Source organism: Pituophis catenifer, unplaced genomic scaffold, assembly GCF_029215685.1.
Source record: "Pituophis catenifer annectens isolate HBS135680 unplaced genomic scaffold, rPitCat1.0.hap2 SCAF_2, whole genome shotgun sequence".
NCBI lineage: Eukaryota > Metazoa > Chordata > Lepidosauria > Squamata > Colubridae > Pituophis > Pituophis catenifer.
The window spans coordinates 79,829,519-79,857,025 of NW_027256882.1; the positions used below are offsets into that span (position 1 = coordinate 79,829,519).

Sequence of the window (27,507 nt, forward strand, 5' to 3'; positions counted from 1 at the left end):
AGTTTTAAATACACATTTAAAGACTAAAAATTATTGAAATAAACAGCAAAAGGTGGTTAGGACTTTGATTTTGATTTTTTTTTGGAATTTAGATTTTGGAAAGTTACAAATAGACTAAGGGGTCCTGATGGATTTGAAATAAGATTTTGGAATTAATTTTAAAAATCCTTTCCATGGGAGATTCCTTTTATTTCAAATTGTGTTTTAAAAAATGACAGTATGCGTCCTAGATGATTTGATGCTAGAGGGAATCAAAAGGATCTAGAAGGAATGATTACACTTAAAGAGACTAAATATTAAGATTATTACAAGTAAAGGAAGGAATAATACATCCACCTGCCCAATCAACTAACCTATTAAAATCCTGAATATACACTCAGAAGAAACCATTTTAAACAACATGCAGAAAGGTGGAAGTGAGATGCATGTCAAGTACATTCACAGAGCAGGCAGGCAAGGCAAATGGCATCTGTATCACAATCTAAATTCTGCCTCTTGTATGCAATATCATGATGTAAACATGAACAGACAGTTTATCTCACTATATCACATTTCTTTGTTTTGGCAAAGTATGTTTGTGGCTAAGTATGAAAATTATGTTTAGTAGAAAGATAAAGGAAAAGGGACTATGAGTGATAAATGGAAGAAAATAACTGCAAGCAAACTATAAAAATGAAAGAAGCAAATTCTATGCCCAGAAATGCTTGTAACAATAAAAAGGCACTGAACTTTAGAGATTGCTATTGATGCAAAATAGATTTAGCTATGTTTCTTTTTATTAACTCATGCCTTTGTTCAGTTCTCTTATTTCATTTCTCTGCTTTTCAGCATAACAATCCTTATATTGAGAATGAATAGTATGATGGATATCTATTATGATGGATAATGAAGGTGAACTTGATTAGAGCTGCCAAGTAGGAATATGTTTAATCTCCATTTATCATTTTGTATAGAGGCTTTTATGCTCTTTGGAGTCACAGTAGTAGTGATAAGGAATATTTTTCACTAACAGCACCGATTTGCTGTTGGTGTTCAACAATAAGTATTATTTATTTTACTCTTTGTATAGTTGTAATTATTGTAGTATACCTGAAATTTGGACAAAGCAAATTAAAACAATTGTACAACACAAAGAACTAGAACAACACACAACAGTGTTGGTATAAAATTTTTCTTGGGTTGAGAAAGGTATAGCTACTAGAAGCCAAGTGAAATACAGTAGTGCAAAGCCAGAGCTGAAATTTGTGTACCAAAATCCCAAGTGTAACTTTTCCCTCCTGAAGGTGCCTCCCATAGCTGGTCCCCTCGTGTCTAATCAAATTTAAAAGAAATATTTTTAAAAAAGTCTCCTGAGGGATGCAGTTGTGCTCCGTTCCCAAGCAGTTGACCTTGAGACTGTGCTTGGAAAGGAATGGTGAACTTTAATTTCACTGAAGCATACTCCCCTCCCATCTGGCCCCCAGACTTAATGGCAGACTGGCACCAAAAGAAGATCTCAAAGTGTAGTAACAGAGAATTGGGGTGGCAGATTATTTTCCAGAGTCTCTGCAGAAGTAGAGATATGCTGTTTGGAACACCCTGTCCCCAGCACAGAGAGAAGCTCATCTAGTTCATCTACTTCTGCACTAGTCTTAACCAGTAATCTTACATTTGATTCAAGTCCTCTTTCACAATGAAAACCTGCATGGTATGGTGATTAAAGGATAGGCCTAGGTTCTGGTACACCCTGATTCAAATCCAACTTAAACACTAATAGGAAATTCATTGGGTTAATCTCCCTCAGCCCAGCCTTTCTCATAGGACTGCTATTGTATGACAAAACAAAGGGAGAATTCCAAAGAAGTCCCTCAGGAGAGAAATCCAACAAACCGAATAATAAATTGCTTCTTCATAAACAGCAACATTTCAGCATGCTTGAAAATAATATTTTCATTCTGGCAAAACCAGACAGTTGACAGTATAGACTGACACTTCATTCTAAATTTAACATTAACATCCAGTGAGGAATCTATTTCATACAAATACAATGCTTGCATGGTATTTTATATAACAGGTGATATAATACAAATAACACTGTAATCCTACAGTTGTTGATACATGACCCATTTTCTGCTTGTTTTGCTTGAAGAAGATCTATCCCCCTCCCTCTGCCCATCACTTTGTCTTATTAATTAACTGGTGCAGAGTGTATATGGGATACCCATTGAACCATGCTTCAAATCTGTTCTCAAAGACATTTTACCTAATTGGTTGTGCAAAATTTACATGAGATTGAATTTCATTTGGGACAAAAATCTTTCCAGGCAATTCTCCCTGGCAATGAAATTGACAGTGACACGTGGCAAGCGGGACATATTCTTTTGTCTCACAATATCATTCCAACAATAGAAGGAATTCTTTGCCCTGGCTGTCAATATCATCTAGCAAAATCTAATTGGATATGAGTTTCTATAATGTCATCATGTTTCCTAATGGTATATTAGGCAGGCCACTGTCTTTCATGCTCGGTTTGAATATCTGCCCTAAGTGGAATAATACTAATGTAATTCTCAGAGTTCCCATAAATATTGTAGGTACTGTGTTATAGTGATCAAGTTTAGGTGCTTTTTAAGTCACTATTCTCTTTCAGTGCAATCTCCTCCATGCAACTATTATTGTGAGGGGAAAATTCAAGAATAGAATAGTATATATACCATGGGGAACATCTTGGAAAAATGGATATCACTCTAGTGAATAGTACAAGTCATACAAGATAACGGAAAGTTCAATATAAATACTATTGCGACAGAATCTGCACATTGAGGAGCAGTTGGGAAAGAGTTTTGGCATCACATATCTTTCCCAAAGAGAGGCCCTGATTAAGAGCCTCAGCAGTCTTGAGCTGGATGAGGGAAGAGGGAAGAGATTGGGGGTTTATCTAGCAGGTTAGTAGGCTATAGCTTTAGTCTGACAAGATTCTGTCCATTAGATGTAAGCAAATAAAGGATTGAACTCAATTGGATTTCTCACTATTGTCTCTGGGCTTAGGGTTGACAATTATGTTATTATTGCTGTTGTGATCTCTAACCAACTAAAAAGTTTTCTAAACAAAAATTTCTGGATTATGTTCAAGCAGCAAAAATACAGAAGACAACTTCTTCCATCTTTTGAAATTCGTCTTTAATTCAAAAATTAATTATTGTACTTACTCAGAAAAAAAATAGACACTAAATACAGTGAGGCTTATCTGCTGGTAAATTACAAAATACATGTGATATATATTGGTATAGAGACAGAGACATAGATATACACAAAAGGGAAGACATACCAATGCCTTTTTGTCAAGCTGTTGATTATTACATCACCCCACCATTTTTTAAAAAAGATAAGGTAACCTGAGGTTTTTAAGTACTAGAGTTTCCCAAGCCAACATTCATGCCTTTTCTTACAGCCTTTTGTTTTTGAATATGATCGACTCACCAGAATCTTTGTAGTGTAAGCACTGTTGATGGCAATTGAATTAACCAGCAAATCCATTGTTTTGGCTGGAATAGAATCTGGGTCAGGGATCTCTTTGTAATGGACATCTCCAACAAAGGCTTGTACTACTGTCATTCGGTTAGTTGTTAATGTCCCTGTTTTATCAGAGCAGATGGCTGTAGCATTTCCCATAGTCTCACATGCATCTAAGTGACGGACCAGGTTGTTATCTTTCATCATTTTCTGAAAGGGAAAGCATACAGATAGATATTTTATTCTTATAGAATGAATAGTCATTTAAAAGTAATTGTATTTTTAAATTTTATAAAATAGTGTATAAGAAAGTGTAAGAAAATAACTATATAAATTAAAACAATGTGTTAATATTCATCAAATTATATTTATTATTGATAACACTTATATATGCTCAAGTAAACAAATTCATTTGCATTCACTTCCTGAAACTGTGAAATTAATAAGACTCACATATACCATATGCCACTCGACAGTGAGATGGGCGGCACATAAATTTAATAAATAAACAAGTAAATAAGTAAATAAATAAGTAATTAAATAAACAAAATTAAATAAACAAAATTAAATAAACAAACAAACAAATAAATAAATAAGTTGATTTTGAAACTTTTCAAGAATATGGAGGCAAAGAATTCTACAATATTGTAAACAGAAAGACATAACATGGCTACCTATTCATTGCCATAAACTGTCAATAAATAATCATGAGTTGCCTTTTTTTATTCTTTCCAGTGAACAATAGTTTTCACTGGAGTATTAAATTTTAAGTTGACGGTTTCTAATGAAAATTGTTCCTTTGCCAACATTATTAATTTAATAACCTTTCTCCAACGGTTGCCCTCATGATGCCCTGGAAGTAAGTATATGCAACCCACAACAAATATTAATAAAAATTATGAACATAATAAGGAAAGAAAAGGAAAGGAGATGTATTCAATTCTACCGAGGGAATGCTGCACAACTGAAGAAGCTTGAGAATAGGAACCAAAGAGGGCAGAACAAGTCATTAAGGAATTAAAATGGGAGGTAAGAATTAGTAAAATTGATCAGACTTTAAATGGGACTCCATGCAAAGTAATATTAACCACAGCCTGGCCTTTGTCATGCATTATCTAAAAGTCTAAATTGGTGGACGTTAGATCAGATGCCAACCATTTCAATAGTGTAACTTTATTATGTAAAGAAGGACACCCTTTTACTGTATCTCCTTGCACTTATATCAGAGAATAACCCTGAATTCTAACCTTCCAGAGAAAAAGAAAAAAATTATTTCTATCCAGATTTCCCATATTGTGCCTTATTTTATGTATCTCCATTAGATAGAATCTAGGGAAAACCCCAGATGATAACCCATAATTTTATGTATCCTTTTTTGTACTTTATCCAGCTCTAGGGTGTTTTTTTCCCATGTGCACAACCAAAACTGTACATAGAATTCCAATTACAGTCTCATCATAATTTTACATAATGGCACTAATGCATTGTCAGTTCTATTTTCAATTCTCTTCTTTTGAATTCCAAGTAAGAGATCTATTTTTAAAGCAGCCTGGGTTGACTTTTTCATCTCCCTCTTCAGCATGATTGCATGCTACCAGCTCAATAAATTTTAGATTCATTGAATTGGAAAGTTAGAATTTCTAGAGCTAACAGAATGTTGATACCAGTACAGAGATCAAATAATATTTCAAAGGTTTTGCTGCACAGACCTGAGAGGCTGCTTATGTCAAACTACTTAGCAAAGACAAATCAAATAAAGTACAAGAATGAATAGAGACAGCAGCTGGCATAATATTAATTTAGCAGGTTGTTCTGTAAAGAAAAAAAAAGCCTCAGATCAGAATGTACCTTCAGAAATTTTTGTCTCTCTCTCTCTTTGTTTAAAGGTATATGCACAGGCAGTCACTGAAAGTAATAATACTGTATAACAATAATATATTCCATGACTCGATATCATATGTTTCCTGCCACAACTTGTCAACCACCTCATAGTATCATAGACAGGGGTGGGTTCTACTTACATTTAATACCAGTTCACAACGGGGCCACGCGCGCATGCTCACTTTGCTCGTGTGCACGCGCTTGCTTCTGTACATGCGCAGAAGCTTCTGCGCATACTCAGAAGCTTCCTGATGATGTCGGGATTGGTGGGCAGAGCCTCCTGCCAGTTTTACTACCAGTTCTTGCGAACCAGTCCAAACCGGGGGCAACCCACCACTGATCATAGAGTGGGAAAGGCTTTAGAGGTCACTGACTCAAATTGCTTAGTGCTTGCTGGGGAATTCTGGGAGTTGAAGTCCAATGTCTTAAAGTTGGCAAGGGTAAGAAACATTGTACTAGAGTATTACCGACAGAAGATCATCCAGATTCTATTTGAAGATGTCTGGTGACAAAGGACTCATTATTTGTTTGTTATTTCAATTTATATGGCTACCCATCTCCAATTCATGATTCTGGGTGATTAAGAGCAATTAGAAACATCTTAGAACAATATAAAATGTTAGAAATAATATTGTATGCATAATTAGCAATTAAAAACAAAACAGTTAAAAGTTAAGTTAAAAACCAAAACAATCAGCAACAAATCAATGTAAGCATTGCACGGGCTCTGCCACTCATCTAAATCCCCAAGCATATAACCATTTATTTCAGACTTATGGAAAGCCAGCAGGTCAGGGACAAGGTAATCTCTGGGGAAGTGATGTTCCAAAAGAGATAGAAAAGATGTCAGTCCCTGTTAGAAAGGAGACATAGCATGCCTTTCATGCCAGACCTAATGGATGGTTAGACATAATAGGAGAGAGGTGCTCCCTATAACCGGGGCCATGCCTTGAAAGTCTTTATATTTTGAATTGAACCTGGAAGCACACTTGCATCTGATGCAGCTTGTAGAACAGAGATGTAATATGCACTGATTGGGGAGCGCATATAATTGCCTAGGCCACTGCATTCTGTGACAGCTGCAGCTTCTGGAGCCTACTCAAGGGCAGCCCCATATAAAGTGAATTGCAATAGTCCACTCGGGAGGTAATTAAGGCATGAGTGACCATGAGCAAAGCTCTCCCATCCAGGATTAGGCATAATTGGAAGATAGCATGAAACTTTATGAGGCTATCTGCCTCATTGGCTAACAGCTTATACAGATTGAAAGTTCCTCTTGGGGCCTAGCCTGAATCTCCTTCACTGATATTTTAACCCAATGGTTCTGGTCCTGTTCTTTGGGGCAATAATTGCATTCCCTTCAGCTATTTCATGACTATATTGCCTCTCAGCCAACTTTTCTGTAAACCAAAATAATCCAGATTCAACCTTGCATATAATATGTATGTCAGGAAACCTGCACTGTAAGCAAAAGAATTCTATCCAAAGCAATTATATCTTAATTTTTTATTTAATGTTGATAATTGTGTCAACTGCCCTTTTTTCTCCCCTACTCACATCAAAACCACCAAGTTAAACAATCATATAGCATTTACGATACTGATTTTGTTTTTTAAAAAAATGCTTCTTTAAAAAGCCTCTTTTGTACAATTAACCAGTGAAACAGCTTGCAAGTTGCAGGTGCTTCATCATTGGAAAGTTTTAAGAAGAGATTGGACATCCATTTGTCCAAAATGATGATTTCTCTAAGCAGAGAAGCTGGACTAGAAAACCTTCAAGATCCCTTCCAATTCTGTTACTCTGTTACTGTTACTATCTATCACAAAATAAACTAAAGAACCCAGAGTGAAATTGTTAAATGGGCGGAAACAGTGTCCTGTGAGCCTTAAGCTTTTCTTATGGCCAGAACTGGGCTATGAAACTGGCCTGATACTGAATTATCTTCTATCACAATCTTTCATGCCGCATTGTCTTGGAGAAGAAAAAATAGCATGGAGAACAAAACAGAATCCTTGAAGAAGAATCTGACTATTTTCTGAACACATTATAAAAATCAAGCAAACATTGGCCATTGTGCAGCTTTTTATGAAATAAAATGAATCAAAGAATCGGACACACTCCAGCATTCAAAACAAATTGTCCTCCCTCCCACCTGCTCTCAAAAATCTCTGTAGGAGCTCCACTAACTGTTAATGGCAATGATAGAGTACAAAGTGTGCTCATCACAATAGCAAGTGCATACAGCTTCCATAATCCCATTAAAAATCTTATCTCTGTAAGTAGGTATCATAATACAGCTTTATTCTCCTAATGAAAATCTTCATTATCACTTCTTTGCCCTTAAATATTTAAAACTAGCTCCTGGTTCCTACCAAATATATGAATATAGTTTAGTTTAATTTACTAACAAAATATCATTGTTTTGAAAAATTTACTGGCAAATAACATTATCCCAAGTAGGGGGGCATGATGGCTCAGTGGTTAAAGAAGCTGGACTTGTCAGATGGAAAGCTGATAGCCCGGATTTGAGACCTGAGTGTTGTGCAATGGGTTGAACTTCCATTACTTGCTCCAGTTCCTGCCCACCTAGCAGTTTGAAACATGCAAAGGCAAGTAGATCAATAGGTATCATTTCAGCGGGAAGGTAACAGCATTCCATGTGCCTCACCATATATAGTCAAGCTGGCCAAATGACCTCAAAAATCTTTTCAGACAATGCTGCCTCCCTTGGCTAAAAAATGAAAATGAGCACTGTCCCCTAGAATTGGGCACAATTAGACAGAAGAAACCTTTTCCTTTACCTTTAACATGATCCTGAAAGAATTGTGCATAAGCTTTTTTAAAAAAAAAATTATATCAGTTTTGAGACTGCTACTTACTTTTACAGAATAAGCAAGGGAGATGGTAACTGCCAGCGGAAGTCCTTCTGGAACAGCAACTACAAGCACAGTCACACCAATAATGAAGAACTTGACAAAATACTGAACATATACAGGTGTGCATTCAGGCAGCCATTGATTCTTCTTGACAACAAAGTTTTCAATAGTAAAGTATAGTACTAAAATGATGACAGTGATTGCTGACATTACCAAACCTGGAAGAGACAAATATATATTTTTTATTGTAAAAGTAATTTTTGTGTGTGATGTAACAATCATATTTTCAAAAATAAAATCTGCTCTTTTATATATTACATCAGAATAGAATCTTCCTAGACTAAGACATATGAATGACAGAGATGCCCAGAACCATTTTGTTACAACATGAGCTGCAAACAAACAAACAAACGAACAAACAAATGATGTCAGATTGGATAAATCCAAGTAATTTGCTAGCCTTTCTTTGGGATATCAGAAGACCCAACAGTTTAAGCCTTTAGTATAAAATAGTTCCATCAATGCTATAATGCTTTTCTCTTATTCTTGGAGGGGATTTTTTGTATTAAAAGGGCAATGGGGAAAAGAAAGAGAAGGTTCTAGAGCAGGGCTGTCAAACTCATGGCCTGCAGGCTGGATGCATCACGCGCTGGCCACATCCATCCCCAGTTTAGCGAAGGGGGAAAAAGTCGCAATACGTCACATGATGACACTGTAACGACATGAGTTTTAAACCCCTATTCTAGAGGAAGGATTATGGAGAGGGTTATAAATACCTATAAAATGGAAGAAAAAGAAGGACAAGAAAGGTGAATTTAGTTATGTAACTGATTTCAGATGTCAGAGGTTTCTAGGGTTAAGGATGAAGATTGAAATAGCCATCAGGAATTTCAGTAAGGAAAATTGCTAGAAAAGAGGATGTGGAATTTCTCTTTGAATTTCCTTCAATAACTTGGAATTTGTGGCACAGCTTTCAAACACAGTGAATTTTTTTGGGTGATCCAATTCTCACATTCTTAACAATAATGAATTATCAAATGCTGGAATGCCACATGACTTCTTTCTCCTAACACTTTATATTAAATTGCCAATGGCATGCAGCTCTACTGGCATATGTCAATTTGCTTGCACCTATTCTAATTATATCTTCGTTTCCTGAATGTATCACAAACAGGTATGTTCCAAACACTAAATATATAGAAAGAAAATAATAGTTTAATATAGAAAGAAAATCAATGGTTTTTATCTACTCATTATCAGAATGTTAACCTTCTTACAGCACCTTCTGTCTTTGTAGTTTAATCATACACACATTTCTCAACAAAGCATGTAATTAGCTTGCATATTTATATTCAAAGTGACATACAAACTGCTAAATTTAAACCAAATTACTCTAGTCATTTCAAGTTTTGACCATGAAAAGTGAAAGATGGAAGATGTGTTAATTTGCAGAAATAAAGAGAACACTGTTGGATATACACATCTATGGGTCACTGAAATGTCATAACATCAGCAAGAATATAGGAATAAAGGTTTATTACAACGAGCATAGTTCAAAAATTGTAAAATCTCTTCCACTATATATACTTCGCACAGTGTCTCTTTAAAAGTGCATAGTACCTAAATTTAAGAACACTGATATATTCAATACACAATTGGAAAAAAATGCTATGCTCATATCAAATGGGGTATTGATATTTTCATGCTGCCTTCAAGATTTTTATTATTTCTTTGAACTGAGTTTCATTGTATAGTGTGAATTGTTTCATATTTGAATTACTTTGAATTTGAAGCAATCTGTTTTGAAAAGAAAAGGGGTATTTCAAATTTGGGACAGGTTGCAAATCCCTGCTATGGTCAATTTCCCTCTTTCTAATTATGCAAATTTTAATCAGTTTTTAAATGATTGGGGTGTTTTAATCTGTCTGGGCCAAATTGTTTAATTAGATTTTACTTTTTTTTAAATTTTGTATCTATGTATTTTTACTGTTTGGCTGTTCACCGCCCTGAGTCCTTCGGGAGTAGGGCGATATATAAATCAAATAAAGTAAGTAAGTAAGTAATTGCTAATTTGACCCATTTTTGTGCAATAGTAAAAGATAAAAGGTTAGAATGGTTAGAATTATAACTGCAGATTCCAGATGCAATGGGGAGAAGAAAGAATTTTTTTTCCTATTATTGACAGTAAGAATAGGTTTGTTGTAAATTGTGGTTTGATGATGATTAATAAACCAAAGTTGTTTGAATGTACACATCATGATAATTTTACAAACTATATTTATTCTTTACGTATCAATCTAAAACCCAAAAAAAATACTTTGATTTAGCAGCGCATGTGAATTAATAGTATGTTAGAGTGTTGATGTATTGCTCTCTCAAATTTTCTAGGACAGTTTTCTACAAACTGATGTTAGAAATCTAACATCAAAATTGAGAACACTATTCTAATACAGTTTTTCACTTAATATATATACAATATCAGTGTGCATCTTACCTGCTTTGCCTATTTGGACAGCCAATTTAGTTAGCTTTCCTTGGAGGACAGATTTCTCTTTCTTAGGCATATTGGCTTTCCTCTTGTCTTTATCATCTCCCTCTCCACCTTCAGCACTCTTGAGTGGCTGCATCTCCATTGCAGCTGCCCCATCCTGCTGTTTGGCTTAAATACAAAGCAGTATTTAGGGGGATTATACATTCCTTTAAAAAGCTAAGAATCAGGATTATAATTGTAATAGGATTATAAATAACCATTACTGATTCTTCATATTATAAAGAACTTTGGATATAAAATATTTTGCTACTTTATCTTCAGCCTGGACGAATTAATCTATGCAGTTAATCTATGCATTCAGCTACAGACTGAGTAATCATACATTATTAAATAAAAATATCCTTTACTACTTTTTACAATAAATATGTTTTATTTACAATTTCATAATCATAAATCTACCATTTCTCCAACAATACTATTGTTGGTATGCTTTGAATTTATACAACATTTCTATATGAATTAAAAAGAATTTAATTTAATGTTTTTAGTTTATATATGATTAGTTAGATTATACATGACAAAATAATCCAAAATATTGACTTAAATATTGTTCTTAGAAGAACAAAATTCATTAAAATTTTTGATGAAATCAATCTTTATTGATAGATGTCAAATAACTAAAAACATTTGTATAACAAAATTTCTGCAAAGGAATTCCCCTAGAAAAGTGTTTGGTAACTCATAAATCATTCCCCATTGATTTCAGCAATTCACTGGCATTCCTTTATATTTTTTCCCACAGGAATGAATGTGTATGTTTATATACAAATTCTAAAATAGGTATCTTTTAATATGTACTTTTAGAGAATAGTTTTTTCCTGAATTTGTACTAAGGAATTGTATGTAATGTTGACATTAGCAAAGAATCCTGCATGTCCAATTTATTATTGTAAAACTGATTTTACTATTGTTTAAACATTATAGTCATTTGTCTGAAATGGGCAAATTTATATAATAGAAATTATATAAATAAATAAATTCTTTACAATTACCGCAAACTCAAATTAAACTCTTCTCTGTAATGAAAAAATCATGCCTATTGTTTTAAAACTTCTTGCTTTAGATGAATTGCTTTTCTATACCTTCTTTTACTGTAACAATACAAAACATAAATATGCCTGATCTGGCAATTTTCATGAGATTGCACTTTTGCTATTCAGAATGTAATTTTTATGTCTTATCCACCATACATTATTTTTTCCTAATAGCACTGATAGTTTAATTAGTTTAATTTCCAGTGATGAAATTTCTCATTCTCCCTACACACACCTTTAGTGGAAGGAAAGACTGACAGTTTGTGAATACTTGGTATTTACCCCAAACCCAACTCCCAATTTGAACCTCATTAATATTTTGCTCTCTGAAGTAATTTTAACAATCTCCCTTGATATAAAGAACATTACCTTTATTCTGGCTGTTTTCCATATTCCCATCCTGCATTTTGCCTACATGATGAAAATTGTAGCAGACAAAAAAAAAATCAAATAACAAACAAACAAAAAACAAAACACACAATAAACAATCAGTACACAGAAAGAGCATGAGAAGGACAAAATTTAAATTTAAAAAGCAATAAAAAGTATGAACATGTTTTAAATAAAATGTAATGCCCATTGAGATATTTATACGCACAAATGATCTTCCTGGACAAAATTTTGTAACTAAATTAATACATTTGCCACTGAAGACTTCCCCATGAATTATGTATTAATAACAGTCATACATATTTTAAGGTAGGATGGTTTGTATAACTCAGCACCTAAATTAATCATTCCAAATTATCCAAAGAGGTGTTTTTCAACAGCAGCGGGCGGAGGGGAAAGCAAAGTGCGATAGACCAATAAAAGCAGCATCATAACACAAACCCTCCTGTTCCATGGTCCCATAATGCCCCAAAGAAGCATATTCTCACTTCTGTCATTCTGACTAAGTACTGAGATCTTATGGATGCCATTTTTCAAATGTTTCATACCGGTAGTTATGCAGAAGTTGCTATACTGGGTGTCTTATGGTAACCAACTTTTAAAAAGCTCTCTGTACAACTTTAAATGTATCATATTATAAAGGAACTTGTAATGTACTTTAAGGACCTGGAACCGTTTGTCATCTTCTGCTGCTTCCTAATCCGGGGGTGTATTAGGATGGCCTCACTTAGGATTCACATAAATTTCAGAAAAGAATTTAATAATCTAATCTAATCTAATCTAATCTAGAACCAATTTAGTGTGGTGGTTAAGGTAACAAGCTCAAGAATTGGAGATTCCAGGCCCACCTTAGAGTGACCATTTGAGTGACATGGGCCAGTTATTCTCTCTCAGCCCTTGAAAGAAGACAATATGAACCAATTCTAAAATCCTGTCAGGAAAACTGCAGACTCTTGTCTAGGCAGCCACCAGAAATCAATATTGACTTGAAGGTGTAATTATGATAATATGGTTTGTAATCAATACCAGTTTATTGATTTTTAAGTCTCTCTGTCAGCTGGAAGCCTGGGACTACAACGCTTATGTGTCTTAGATTTCTGACCTAGCCATAGTTTATCTCTCTTAACCCAGAGCTTTAGTGTCATTTTAAAGATGATTTTTTCTTTTTCAAAAATTGAAAAAAGATAACAAGCCCAGTGGCTTGTTCTGACATCTGAAGAGTAAATAGGCTACTAAAAGCATTTCATAGTACTAAAACTGATATTCTCTCCAGGCCCCTAAAATGAGCATTTTTCTTCTGGAATATGAGTGTAGAAGGCATTAAAAAAAAATCACCTCAATTTTTTTTCAACATTCAAGCTCCCTTTCTTTTGAATGTATTCAGAATACAAGTGAAATGTTCAAAGCAGCCACAATAATTTCCAGGTCATGCTGCCTGGTGCTCATCCGCTCCTAAACACTGATATCTCCTAGGGCTGCACTTTGCAGAGAAATCCTTTGCTAATTTTTCCAGTTCAGAAAGCTCTGCTAAAGTTTCAACAAATGCAGAACAAAAATTACTGATCAAATTCTAAATGGGAAGCTCAAAGGCCATAAAGCTTTTAGTCCACAACAAAATCTAGGCATTGCCTCAGACTAATAAAAATTAACTTTTTAGAAGTTAACATTTCAGAAGTTAATTTAGAAGTTATTAAATGGTAGAAATAGTACCGTATTAAAAGATATAAATGCTAAAAAGATTAGAAGTTTATATACATTTCCAGCATCTTTGTTTATGCGTTTTTATGATATTTAATTGTAGTTTGAAACCTAACATAAACAAAGATTGTTATGGACATTGTATTACAATATGCAAATCTAATAGGTCTAGGTATTTATGACAAATCAGATTATATCATATGATTAGTGAGATTATACATGACAAAATAATCCAAAATATTGACTTAAATATTGTTCTTAGAAGAACAAAATTCATTAAAATTTCTGATGAAATCAATCTTTATTGATAGATGTCAAATAACTAAAGACATTTGTAATAACAAAATTCCTGCAAAGGAAATAAAGTTCAGTCTTCAATTCAGTATTTCCCCTAGAAAAGTGTTTGGTAACTCGTAAATCACTCCACATTGATTTCAGCAATTCACTGGCATTCCTTTACATTTTTTCCCACTGGAATGAATGTGTATGTTTATATATAAACTCTCAAATAGGTATCTTTTAATATGTACTTTTAGAGAATAGTTTTTTCCTGAATTTGTACTAAGGAATTGTATGTAATGTTGACATTAGCAAAAAATCCTGCGTGTCCAATTTATTATTCTAAAACTGATTTTACTATTGTTTAAACATTATAATCATTTGTCTGAAATGGGCAAATTTATATAATAGAAATTATATAAATAAATAAATAAATTCTTTACAATTACCACAAACTCAAATTAAACTCTTTACTATAATGAAAAAAACATGCCTATTGTTTTAAAGTTGTTTTGAATGTTTTATATCCATTTTTCATGGAGAATACCTGTGTTGTATATGCAATTACCAAAGATGATTTCATGTTCTTACTTCAGAAAAGCAAATATTATAATGTTGCCATGTGTTAAAATATTGGCATACAAAATCCTTCGGCATTAAATCCTTAGAATGGAGAAAAATTTCCACCAAGGTTTAGTTATGTCTAACTATTTTAAAACTTTTAACCTGATATTTTGCAATCTACTCAGTAGTGGGTTCCACTTATGTTCGCTACCGGTTCGGAACTGTGAGTGCGTGTGTGTGTGTGTGCGCTCTTTGCTCATGTGCGATGCTTCTACACATGTGCAGAGCATCTGTGATGATGTCCAGGTGGGTGGGCGGAGCCTCCCGCTGCCGCCACTACTGGTTCACGCGAACCGGGGCAAACTGGTAGAAACCCACCACTGAATCTACTTTTTATTGCACTTAAAGTATAATTTAAGCATCTTTTTCTCAAGATTTTTATTTCTTCACTGACACATTAAGAGATGGAACCTATTATGAAACTCCATCATAATTTTCAAACTTATATCTTTTAACGTGCAGAAGACTGAAAGGAATCAAGCTCAGGATCAAATGGGTTCACAGTCAGAGGATACAGCCTCACCATTGAACTTTGACTTTTTCAACAATCTCATTAATTTCTCTGCATTCTTGAGACACCAAATCAAGCAAGAAGTGATTAACACTCAGACAGGTCCTCCAGAATGGCATCAGGCATAATAGCTGCCTATATCATTCTTCACTGGTGGGACTACTATGAAAAGAATTTTCTATTTTTTTTATTTTAAAAAGAAAAAACTTAGCCAGGAATGAACAGGCTTCTGTCTCTTGGTTCTCTTCACTACAGAGCTTATCTTGCTATGGTTTATCACTGCCAACCTGTCACAACTGACTTCCCTTGAAAGCTTCAAGTACCTACAGAATGAGAAAAGAATGTCTACGAGCCACAAATTTTTGTGCTTGCATATAGTTTACACCTTACTCTAGAGCAGGGATGTCAAACTCAAGGCCCGGGGACCAAATCCAGCCTGCAAGGTGTTTAGATCTGGCCCGCAGGGCTGCACTGGAAACAGCCAAGGACTGGCCCATGGTGCCTATGCCAGCAAAAACAGAGCTTGGGAGGCTGTGACGGCCTCCTGCAACACTCTGCCAGTGAAAAAGGAGTTCAAGAGGTCCTGCACACGGCCCTCCCAAGCTCTGTTTTCACTGGCAAGGGTTGCAGGAGGCTGTTGCAGCCTCCCGAGCTCCGTTTTTGCTGGCAGAGCACCCAAGTCATCACAGACGCCTCCGACACAAGTGACGTAAAACTGGCCATGCCCACCCTGGCCATGCCCACCTGGCCCCCAAGGTCAAACACAACCCTGATGCAGACCTCAATGAAATTGAGTTTGACACCCCTGCTCTACAGATTGCTTTGGTGGATATGACATCTTTCAATTCCACATTACCTATTACTTAGTCTTATAGTCGTAATGTGTTCAGATCTCAGACTTTATTATACAATAATAATTTGGACCCTTCAACACAGCCCGAGTGTTACATTGTACTTTCTTAGTCAATTTCTGCATACTAGATTTGTCTGGTGAAAGAGGAAGCAAAATAAATAGCAGATGTAGTCTAGAATTTAGTTAAAATCTAATTACTACGTGAAGCATTTTCAGATTAAATGTTCTACACAAAAAGAATAGTTCATCAAATGTAAAAATGATTGTGTTTGTTATAAATTATTACAGAATAAAATTATATTCTGAATGCACGTAAATTGAAAACTGTTAGGTTCAGTCAACATAAAACCATAAAAATCATAATGGAAGCAACTATTGAATATTTTGAGAGTCCCAATCAAAGTAGATATCAATGCCACACACTTTGAGGCCACTTAAGAGAATTAGATTTCATATTTATTTTTGGTTTTGCTGAATAAATCCCATCCCAACTTTCCTAATTTTCCTTCTTTTGTAGATAGCCAATCTGCTTAAATGGTAAGTGCTCCTGGTTCTACTGTTCCTTTGATGTCTCATCTTGTTATCTCCAGGAAATTCCAGAATATGCTTTCTTAGAATAAAACTAAGACTTATTTAATTCTGAAATAATTACAGCTTTGAATGCTGTTTTCATGAACATTCATGAACAATTATTTTTTCCATTTTAGTGGATTCTTTCTGTTGAAGCCTTGCCAATATGAAACATAAGAAATGAAAAGTATGGTTCCTTCTGTGTGTGTGTGTCTCATACACACACACACAGAGAGAGAAACATTCTTGTGAAGTCAAGTCTGCTGCTATGTATCTTCCATGATCACCACCAAGTTGCTTATTATCCTCCCTCCAATTTGCCTCTTGCATTTGTCTTGTATTTCATCAATAAAATTCAGTTTCTGGATCAGATATGTAGCTATTCAGATATCACTAAATGATCACAGCATCATTTAGTGAACAGTGATGAGAATGACAGTCCAGCAACTGTTGAAAGAACACAGTTTTCAATTCCTGACTTATTTTGGTTCATTCAAATAATCAAGCACATGCCTTTTAAAAACAAAACAATAATAAAACAAAAATTATCTATCCAAATTATGCTACCGTGTTTTCGCGAAAATAAGACCCTCTTATATTTTTTTGAACCCAGAAATAAGTGCTTGGCTTCATTGCCATGTGCTCAAAAGCCCAACTGGGCTTATTATCAGGGGATGTCTTATTTTGGAGGAAACAGGGTAGCCATTTAGGACAGTAGTACATTTATCAGGAATTAAAACATGCAGGTTTTCATCAGACAGCAAGATCTCAGCCTAAATGCAGATGATTTATGAACTCCAACTGCTCTTAAGAGTTTCATGTTATGACAACTTGATGAGAACAGCTTTTAAATTAATGTCAGGGTCTGAAGTTTTCCACAACTTTTAAATGAAAAGACAATCAACAAAACAAAATATGCAGCTGTTGTGGAGCATGTATTAAGGGGAAAGAAAATGAGAGACCTTTAAATTATATTTTTTTTTATCAAGTGCTGTAATTTCAGGTTATACCTAGGGTATTTTTTTCTAGATTTGCTGTGATTAAAACAGTAAAAAAAAATAGTCAATCTCCCAGTTTTGAAAAGGTACCATGCAAAATCAATAAGATTCAACAAGATGAAATGTAGGAGTTTAGCATGTTTAAAACTAGAAAAAAGTCTATGCAGTGTACACTAGGAATAAAATGCAAAAACTAAGCAATGTTTAGATTTTCTTTTCTCAAATAATATTTCTACTTGTCAGCATAGACACATGTAAATTGCTTCTGAAGCAGCTGGAAGTTATAAAGGAATTTTGATACAGTTAAACAATAATTGTTTTAAAGACAAAAGTAAAAGACTTGGCCATAAACAAATTAATTTGAATGAACACAAGTCTTAATACATTTTTCAGCATAGCATTTTGCACAAATCTTACATATGACCCACAAGAAAATACTATACATTTAACAAATGAGACTAATGCAATAATATTCTAGATCTTTGATTCATGCATGAGAACTTCCCAACATATAAAAATATTATGAGGATAGATTAATCTGAATAAAATACTACAGAATCCTTTCTCTGCAGAAAATCATTAACAAGGTTATCGTTGCTATCATTAATGCTTGTTATTAACAACTGTAGTATTAAAGAGAATTAAATGCTATTATTTAAAAATAGTATTTGATTGTCAATATGCAACTCCATAATGCTGCTTCTGTTGTTCTGATAAAAGCATTAAGAACCTGTGGGTGCCATTTTTTAAATGTTCCATGATTACGCAGAACTTTGTATTCCAAGTAGTTTATGATACATCCTCCTGAACAGCTGGATGTAAATAAGGTCTAGGACATTTTGGTGCCGACCCTTGGCTGTGGTCCCATTGCTCCCAGCCACCCACCTCAGCCAATCTACAGCCAGCTTTTCTCTTCCACTGGCCCTTCACTGGCCATTCTCCATGGACAATGGACCCTAGCCTTTGTCCCTGGCATTCACCCAGACACAGCTTGACCCAGGCCTTTGACAGCTCCCAGCCAATATGGTGATGGGCGGCAACAATGGTGCTGAGTGGATGACTGAGGGGGTTGTGTGGGGGCAGCATGCAATAGGAATGGTGGCAGGCTACAGAAGAGACCAAAAGGCATGGGGGCGTGCAGTTGCTGGAATTGTGGGGAAGGAGATGGTGTGAAGCTGCTGGCATTGTGGGGAAAGAATGATGGTATGTAGTGGGGGAGAACTGGACTGCCCATTCGGTGTCAGGCTGGCAGGATCATATGAGGCTTCCCATTTTGACCACCACTACCCCACTGTTGTCTCTGCACTTGGACTCTGGTCTGATGCCTAACAGGCAGTTGAATGCCTTCCCAACATGCCATTACCTTCCTCCCACAGCGCCAGGAGCCGCACACCACTGCACCTCTTGATGTCTCCTCCAGCCTACCACCGATAGTTTTGCATGCTGACCCCCCACAGCCCCTTCAGTCACACACACCCCAGCACCGCACTGCTTCCCACCATCCAATTGGCTGGGGGATGTTTGCCAAGTGCAGCCAAAGGCCCGGGTCAAACGGTGTCTGGGCAAATGGGCAGGGACGAAGGGCCAGGAGTGGAAGGTAGGGGTCCATTGTGTGTGGAGAATGGCCAGTGGAGGGCCAGCAGAAAAGGAAAGCTGGCTGTAAATTGGCTGAGGCAGGTGTTTGGGGGCAAAGGCCAAGGGTCCGTGCCATTCTGATGTAAATATTTTAAATATAGAATGTTGCAAAGAAACCTGTAATGTGTTTTAACATTTCAAGTTTGTCTAAGGTTTTCTGCTACTCCATAATCCAGAGGAGGATTAGAATGAACTCATTAAGGTTGTCATGAAATTCAGAGAAGAACTAAAATAGGCAGAGTTTATCTCAAAATATGCACTCATCACAATAGTATTTCCTCACACTTCTTCCACTTGCTATAATAAATATAATTAACATAATACAACACAAAACAACATAACACAACATACATAAATGAGAATCAAGGTGGTGTAGTGGTTAAGCACCAGGTTAGAAACCAGATATAGGCCCAAAACCACATGGATGATTCACTGAATCACTCTCACTCACAGGAAGAAGGCAAGAATAAACTATTTCTGAAATCTTTTCAATGGATATAATCTGATACTACCATCATTCAATTTACCATTTACATCTCATGACTAAATTGAAACTAATGCCTTGAATGTCTTCCTTTTTTTTTTTTTTTGGCCATTTTTGTTTTTGTTTTGTTTTTGAGGCAGAGGAAACATCTGCTTGAAGAAAAATACAGGATCTATACTTACTCACAATTTTTTTGCCCCTATTTTTTGCCCCTGGTAAAATCCAATTAGATCCATATCCAGGTTTATGGATCTATGCTTCTATTGTTAAGAGTATCAGCAATAATGTTGATGCCAAAGAATAAAATGAATATAACCAAAATATTTCACAATATACAAATATTTCATCTAAATCTCAGATTAAAATTTCCCATCCACATTTAAATTTATTTCCTTATATGGAATTTATAATATGAACATGCTAAGAAATGGAGTCAAGAAGCTGGTCAAAGACACATTCCAAATTTCAAAACTGAAGATATTTTTGTTCAAAGGAGGAAAAATGCATGAAACCACATTCAAGCCACATGGACAGTTCATAAAATATGTTACACAAGCATCATAATCTATGGAAAATGCTTAACTTGGTGCTGAGAAAGATTGGTGGGACAACACAATGAAGTGCATTAATTCTACAAGTTGTGTTTAAGCCAAATTCCTGACCCCAGGAAGATTGTTTTCCCAAAGCTACATTGAGACCATGAATGCTTATGAGAGTGCCACTTTGGAAAAATAGAATGAGAAACAAAATAGACAATCATGCCATCTTTCAGTATGGATTGGGAAGCATGGAAACAACAGTTTGATGCTGAAAACCTTTGCAAGGAGAAAACTGATTTGAAATATACTTGAAGATGGTCTTTAAAATCTGATTCAGCAGTAAAAGTCCTTAATTCCTACTTGAGTCTGAAGCGGAAAGATCCCTAGATTCCTACTTGTTCTGGTCCCAGTGTTACTTGAGTGAGAAAGACCAATTTGGCTGGCTATAAAGTGTATAGCTGTGTGGCATCTCTTATAAGCTGCAGTACAATAGGCGCTCTCACCCAGTAACCCCATGCACATCCCACATCTGTGCAGTTCAGGAGAGAAAGAGGGAAGCTGACAGAGTTGAGAGAAATTGTTCAAATAAAAACAATCCCGGTGTTCTTAACGTACCATTGACTAAGCTGGTATTTGCATTATCAGTGGCAATTGCACTTGCTGCCCCATCTGTAGTTGAAGGAGGATGGAAGGAGGAATGGGAAGAATCTACTGAGTAATAATGGATAAAAGAAAAAAGAAAAATAATAATAATATGAACAAATTCACATGACAGAAACATTTATGGACTAATGTGGCTTTATTTATTTTTTTCAAAACATAGTTGTTTTAAAGTAAGCAACATAATGTCTAGAAATGAATGTTATTACAAGAATGTTACAGAAGTGGAGAACAAAAACTCAATACATGGAATATTATATATAAAAGGAAATGTGAAAGACATTTAACAGGGTTAACAAACTTTAACAAAGTTGGTGAGAAACCGACTTTACATAGTACTTCTAATGCCTTTGTTCTACTATGCAGACATTCTTATGTTACTTTAAAAAAACTGAAGGAAAAAATATTTTAAAAATTTCTGCATTCATGAAAACCATCTATCTATAAATGATAGATTATATTTTAAACTCTGTATACTAAAATATCACAATATCCATAATTAATATACTTAATCCATCTGAAAAATACCCTATTTAAAACCCTTGATTTATTAATAAGGAACCATTTTCAGTGCTAAACCTGATAGTGTTTTTTGAAAACTCGAGAGAACATCCACTAATGATGTTTGATGTTCCCTTTACAGTCTTGTTTCAGAAAAAACAAGTTCATTATAATATTGTTTGATGTTTACAGTAGATGATGACAGGAGATAAATCACAAGCCAAAAATTGTCAGCAGTTTTCTTTATAAAAAGGGGAACAGGACAAGCAAGAAGTTCTGACACCACAAAAAAAAACCCATGAAAGTTTCCTACTGATTTTGTACTGATTGAAGTGAAGCTGTACTGAAACTGAGTTAATTATCCATCATGAAAATCTTTTCTGAAGTAGTCTCTTCTGCTATTATCTATGTTTTATTTGTTTTCTATTATGGCTGATCTTTTCAAACATACTGTACTGAGAAATGCAAATGCTAAGGGAAAATTTCTTATTTTCTGTATTTATTTTTAGTTTCCTTTTAATGTCATGCAAATAATATCTAGACCAGCATCTGATTTAACAGATAAGAGATTCAGTCCTTAGTTTATCTATTCCAGTTCTAAATATTTGAGATTAAGAATGCATGCTGGAATCCCTACCGACATTAATTTTTATCAACTTCCAAAATAGGCACATCCTTTTGTTGTCTTGGCTGCACATTTTAAAGTCTATTTTTAATCCCAGACAGCAGGGGACATAGTGATATTATCAGAAGAGTGAGCCCAGGGTTTTCAAACATTTATAGATTTTAACTTTGTTTTAAAACAAAATTAAAATAAGTGCATTATATCTATTAAATGTTTTAACATATTTCTTTTGATGCCTCATTTTTATATATGAGTTACATGCATGCTATCTTCGCCTTTTTAAAAGGACAGATTGCTTGCCCCATAATTCTAAAACCAAACTGTTGAGCTCAGGTTCCTACCCCTAGTCCTCTAGGAATATATTGGGGAAAAGCTGTGTGAACAGAGATAATAGTCCATCTTGGGTAGAGTATTGTGAATATTGGGATAGAATATTGTGAAACTTGGGATCATTAAAGAAGTGCTTTTACTCTTTAGATTATTATGTTACTGAAACTTCTGAAGGTCAGATGTGGCAACAACCAAGGCTACTGGAGTTTCATGTCTACATGTCTTGAAACAATTATATTTTTTGGGACAGAAGTCAATAAGCAGTACAGTGTCTTCTACTTAGGGACAACAGGAGGAAACAGGCTTGGGAAGTAGGTAATTGTACATCATGGCATGTAGGATATTATACTTGACAGGCATGTGGTCTGATCATCATTAAATTCTAAACCAGCCTTTTTATTCCATTATAATCACCCTCTTCTTGACAGATAAAGTTGGTGGTCATGGCAGATAACCTTTAAGGAAGCTCCCTGTGCTTTAAGGAAGCTTCCTGTGCATGCATTTTATTTATCTAATTTCCAGGCATCTCATCTTTCTATTAGTTTTGTAAATGAAAATTTAAAAACGGCAAATTCATATTTTAAGCTGACTTTTCCAAAGATCTGCCATAAAGCCAGAAAAGAATAAACAAAAATAGGGGTTTAAAAATAGTACAAATTTATTATTTATTTTAATTCAAATTAAATAGCAAAAGGGTTTTTTTGAACTATACACTCAAGTCTTTTTTCTCTCTCCAGCCATTGAGAGGAGAGTCCCATTAAAAGCTTTTTTTTTTCTTCCTATCAAACAATATGTTTCTTATTCTCTCTGGAAGCTGATGCCGATCTTCCTATATCATATTTGTATGATGATCTTTGCAAAATGTTAATGAGGAAGTAAGACATACACTACAGGAAACTGAAACACGGACACAGACTTTTGGAAAACTTCAAGCATACATACAATGAATGCATGTCTTTAGAGAACAGGGACATAAACTAATGAGCAGGTATATCAACTCCCATTTTCACAAATTCATGCTGGAAGCATACCGATGTCCTATTTAAAGAAATAATGTATGGACATAAGTACTTGTAGGACAACAGCTATTGGAGGCTTCCTTGAATGAACCTGCAGTTTTTCATGACAATGAATGTTAAAGGCTTGTTAAATATTTTATCTGACATGTAATAATGTCTTATGAAAGCTATATGAACAACGTGACTCCTATTTTTTACCTCTTCTTCAGCTGACAGAGTAAACTGGCAAATTTTTATTTAAAACAGGATAAGGGCTATGCTTAAAAGATAGTTGTGAAAAATAAAAGATCTTCTCATAGCAGAACAGGCATAAACTGCAGATACTGGCAAACTAAGACAAATAAGATTGCTTGGTTCTTTATATAGTTCTATTTTTAACTATTTCTATTTAAAATGCCTAAACAGTAAGTCTTAGTCACTCATCCAAACTTTTTGAGAAAGCTGCTTTCTAACTCATGCTAGTGTTCTTTCCTGACATTTTTCTTAGCAAAAATTGATACAAGAAATGATAAAATTTATAACAATTTTATGATATTCTGTTTTGTGGGAACTATTCTTCGTTAGTATTGATTCTCAGTTAAAGCTTAAGAACTCTGGAATGTATTTTCTTAAATTCAAACAAAATCAGTAAGAAATTATTGGTGAAATTTGGCTACTGCTTACAGTAGTATAGAATACTGTTAGCTCTGAAGAGAAGCATTTTTTCTGCCACTGGTCACCATGGAATTTATTTGGATACATACTATTTTTCATACATAATTTTATTAAAGAATAATAACAACTGTATTGTCATTTTGAACACATATTTTGAACACACATTTCATATATCATATGATATATTTCATATATTTATATATGATTCATATGATTTATACATTGCCATAGGTGTATAGATAATATACTACAGTTGTTTCTTTTAAAATAATTTTATCGTCCTCCATGTGTAAGGAGGCTATATTTCCTTGGGAAGAAGATCCAGCAATCTCAAAAGAGTTTCTGAACAGAAATACTAGAGCTGGGATTCAGCATGAAGTAGTGACCAAAAATAGATGTTTATAGATGATCTAAGCACAGGGGCATTATAGTTCAAGTGTATTTAAGACTGACTGTAATAGGCACAGAACAGACTTTTATGAAAGAAGAATGAGTTTCTCAATAATATCGTTATTAATGAACTAGTGATAAAGAAGACAAATATTTAAATGAGAAACTCACTGGATATTTGTAAAGAAGACCATTAGCCAAATCTCAAACAGTAGTGTAAGTTATTATTTTATTCAAAACCTAGTAGTTTAAAGAGACTGGGAAGAAAAATAATAATAGTAATCCCAGAAGAAAGCAATGGTGAACTCCTTCAGTACTGTTGCCAAGGAAACTGCATAGTTGTGTCCACATAGTCAACTCAAGGATAACTTTATTTTTAGGGTAAAAGGTTTTGGCTTTTTGGGCTGGAGATTAAAGTGATTGTCACATAACTTCCCATGGAATCGTGGAACCATGTGGGAAACATTCTTAGCTTGCCTGTAGATATTTTATTAGGTCTAAACGTTCATTTCCATGGATAGAAGCATTTTCCATTCATAGAAGGAGCCTCAGTAGCGCAATGGTTACTGTGCAGCCATTGGCTGGTTGGCAGAAGTAGCCTGCCAACCAGCAGGCTACTTCTGCTGACTGTTAGCTGCCTACAATTTGGCAGGTCAAATCCCATCAGGTTCAAGGTTGACTCAGCCTTCCATCCTTCCAAGGTGGGTAAAAGGAGAACCGAAATTGTTGGGGGCAATATGCTGACTCTGTAAACCACTTACAGAAGGCTGTAAAGCACTGTAAAGCGGTATATAAGTCTAAGTGCTATTGCTATTGCTATTGCTATTAGAGTCACATAACCATTTATCCATGAAGGGATCCTTCTTCTTTTCATGGAACTGAATATTTGAATCCAACTCTGTTTGCAAACTTAAATTAATTCATGTTAGCTACGAAACACATAAGTCACGCAGGACTCTTAATCTCTATGCTCCTGGCAAGCAGATGAAACCTCTAAAATGAAAATCATGAGCAATAAAATATGATAAAACTTTAAATAAGTAGGGTTTTAAATTAAAAAGTTAAATATACTTCAATTTATGTTTCATATTTTGATATTACAATTCAATTTCTCCAGATGAAAGAATCATTATAGTGATAATTTATTTTTAATGAAGCAATGAACTTATCATTCTTTATACAACTTCAATTTGTAATGAATTTGGGATATATTAATACAGAATGAATCTTGCAAAGAAGTATAGCTAATTTAAGATCACATTCCTTTTCCATATTTTAAACCATCCATACTAAATATTCAAAGTATCTAATGCACACATGTTTCAGGCAACTCACAGCCCTTAAAAATCAGGACTAAATTCACTGGACTAAATTACAGTAACATAAATTCAAGTATTCCTATATAATAAATTTGAATATCAGGCCTATGTTATAAATACAGATATTATTTGAGAATACTTTGGGTGAATTTGTACCTTTTTTATCTTTTTTCTCCTCTTCCTCTCCTCCAGCACCTAGTAGAGTAAAGATGATGCCTGTTTGAGAATTAACTCCCACTGCAGTAACCAGCATTCTTCCTGAGCCTTCCATGACATGGGTACCTAAAAAGATATTTAAAATATAGGTATTAATAATCAATACATTAAAGCTATTAGCTTATGATAAAAAGGTACAGTGGAGTGTCCGGTACTCTCCAAGCTTGGCTGTTTTCTTGTAAACATTTCATTACCAAATTAGGTAACATCACACATGGTATTAGCTTGGTACTAGTTTGGTAAAGAAACATCTGCAAGAAAACAACCAAGCTTAGAGAGCAAGAGGAATCTACAATTCAACCCTGAACTACAAATATTCCCTTGTATTGATAAAGTTACTGTTAGACACACTGAATTGTAGCTATATTCCACTTCTGAGAGCAAAAGACACAGCTAACATTCAATCTCACAGAAGATATTGGGTATCTTTGTTTATTGCATTTTAAAAATGAGGCTAATAATGACACACACTAAAATTAAATATTAAGATGACAAGGAATTTCTACTATGCAAGCCCTGTTCATTTTTAGTTGAGTAAAAGGCAACATGACAGAAGTACATATGAAATTGGCTAGATTTCCCTTAGATACTAAAATTTAGTGTCATTCAAGCATAAAGGAATGGGAGAATATCTTCACACAGCACATATGGAATTCACAAATAGGCATATTACAGTTCAGCACTCTAAAAATATCTCCTTCCAGGATCAGGAAAGCACACTTTTGGAAAAAAAAAATTGCATAGTGCAATGAAAGAGGACCAGACTCATACTTGCTTGTAAGAACTTGTTGGTTGCTGTAAGAACAGAATGCTAAACCTGATAGGTCATTGATCTGAATTAATTTTTGTCTCTTGTTATGCAATTACGTTATTTTCCTATACTGCTTTAGAATAAAGCCTTAAGTACACATATTGGTATAATAATTACTTCCAAATCCAGAAGTCCTTGTCACCCAAACCCCTGGGCTGGACCTTGCTTGCTTTCTACTGAACACACAAAACCAAGTGTGTTTCAGGAAATGGTTCTAATAAAATCTGAGAAGAAAACCAACTCCTGAGCACCAGACTGCTGTACTGATTGAGCAAAAATAAAGACAGAAATCTCATTTCTCAAAAGCAGATTATCATGGCTGAGTGTGTGGGAAAAGATTGCCAACTGTGATCCATTTCCTAACATAGCCAAGCAAGACTCCAACAATTTTGGAACTGCTGATTAAGAATGCCCTAGTCAACCTGAAGATAACAATATTTGATTCAAAGAATTTTTGATTCTGTGTTAATTTCAAACGGGCTGACATAAAGGAATTTTTAGTTTCTGCTTATTGTATACCAATTATTAAGTTTTACGTGAGGAGAACCCGTGGAATTTTATTATTCT

At 34.7% G+C, this 27,507-nt stretch overlaps 1 protein-coding gene across 11 annotated transcripts in view; it reads right to left on the minus strand.

Moving 5' to 3' along the window:
* Positions 1-27,507, minus strand: part of ATP2B2 (ATPase plasma membrane Ca2+ transporting 2) — a 143,509-nt gene that overhangs the window by 57,062 nt on the left and 58,940 nt on the right. For 2 of the 11 annotated variants that reach the window (XM_070933673.1, XM_070933679.1), the window contains exons 5-10: positions 26,070-26,195; positions 21,031-21,126; positions 12,204-12,245; positions 10,744-10,908; positions 8,253-8,467; positions 3,460-3,702 (exon numbers count right to left, since the gene is read on the minus strand). In XM_070933673.1, the coding sequence (XP_070789774.1) occupies positions 3,460-3,702; positions 8,253-8,467; positions 10,744-10,908; positions 12,204-12,245; positions 21,031-21,126; positions 26,070-26,195 (887 nt within the window). Of the gene's footprint in view, positions 1-3,459; positions 3,703-8,252; positions 8,468-10,743; positions 10,909-12,203; positions 12,246-16,314; positions 16,324-21,030; positions 21,127-25,911; positions 25,934-26,052; positions 26,196-27,507 lie in introns of all 11 variants that reach the window. The other 9 variants (XM_070933676.1, XM_070933674.1, XM_070933682.1 and 6 more) reach the window with 6 other exon arrangements.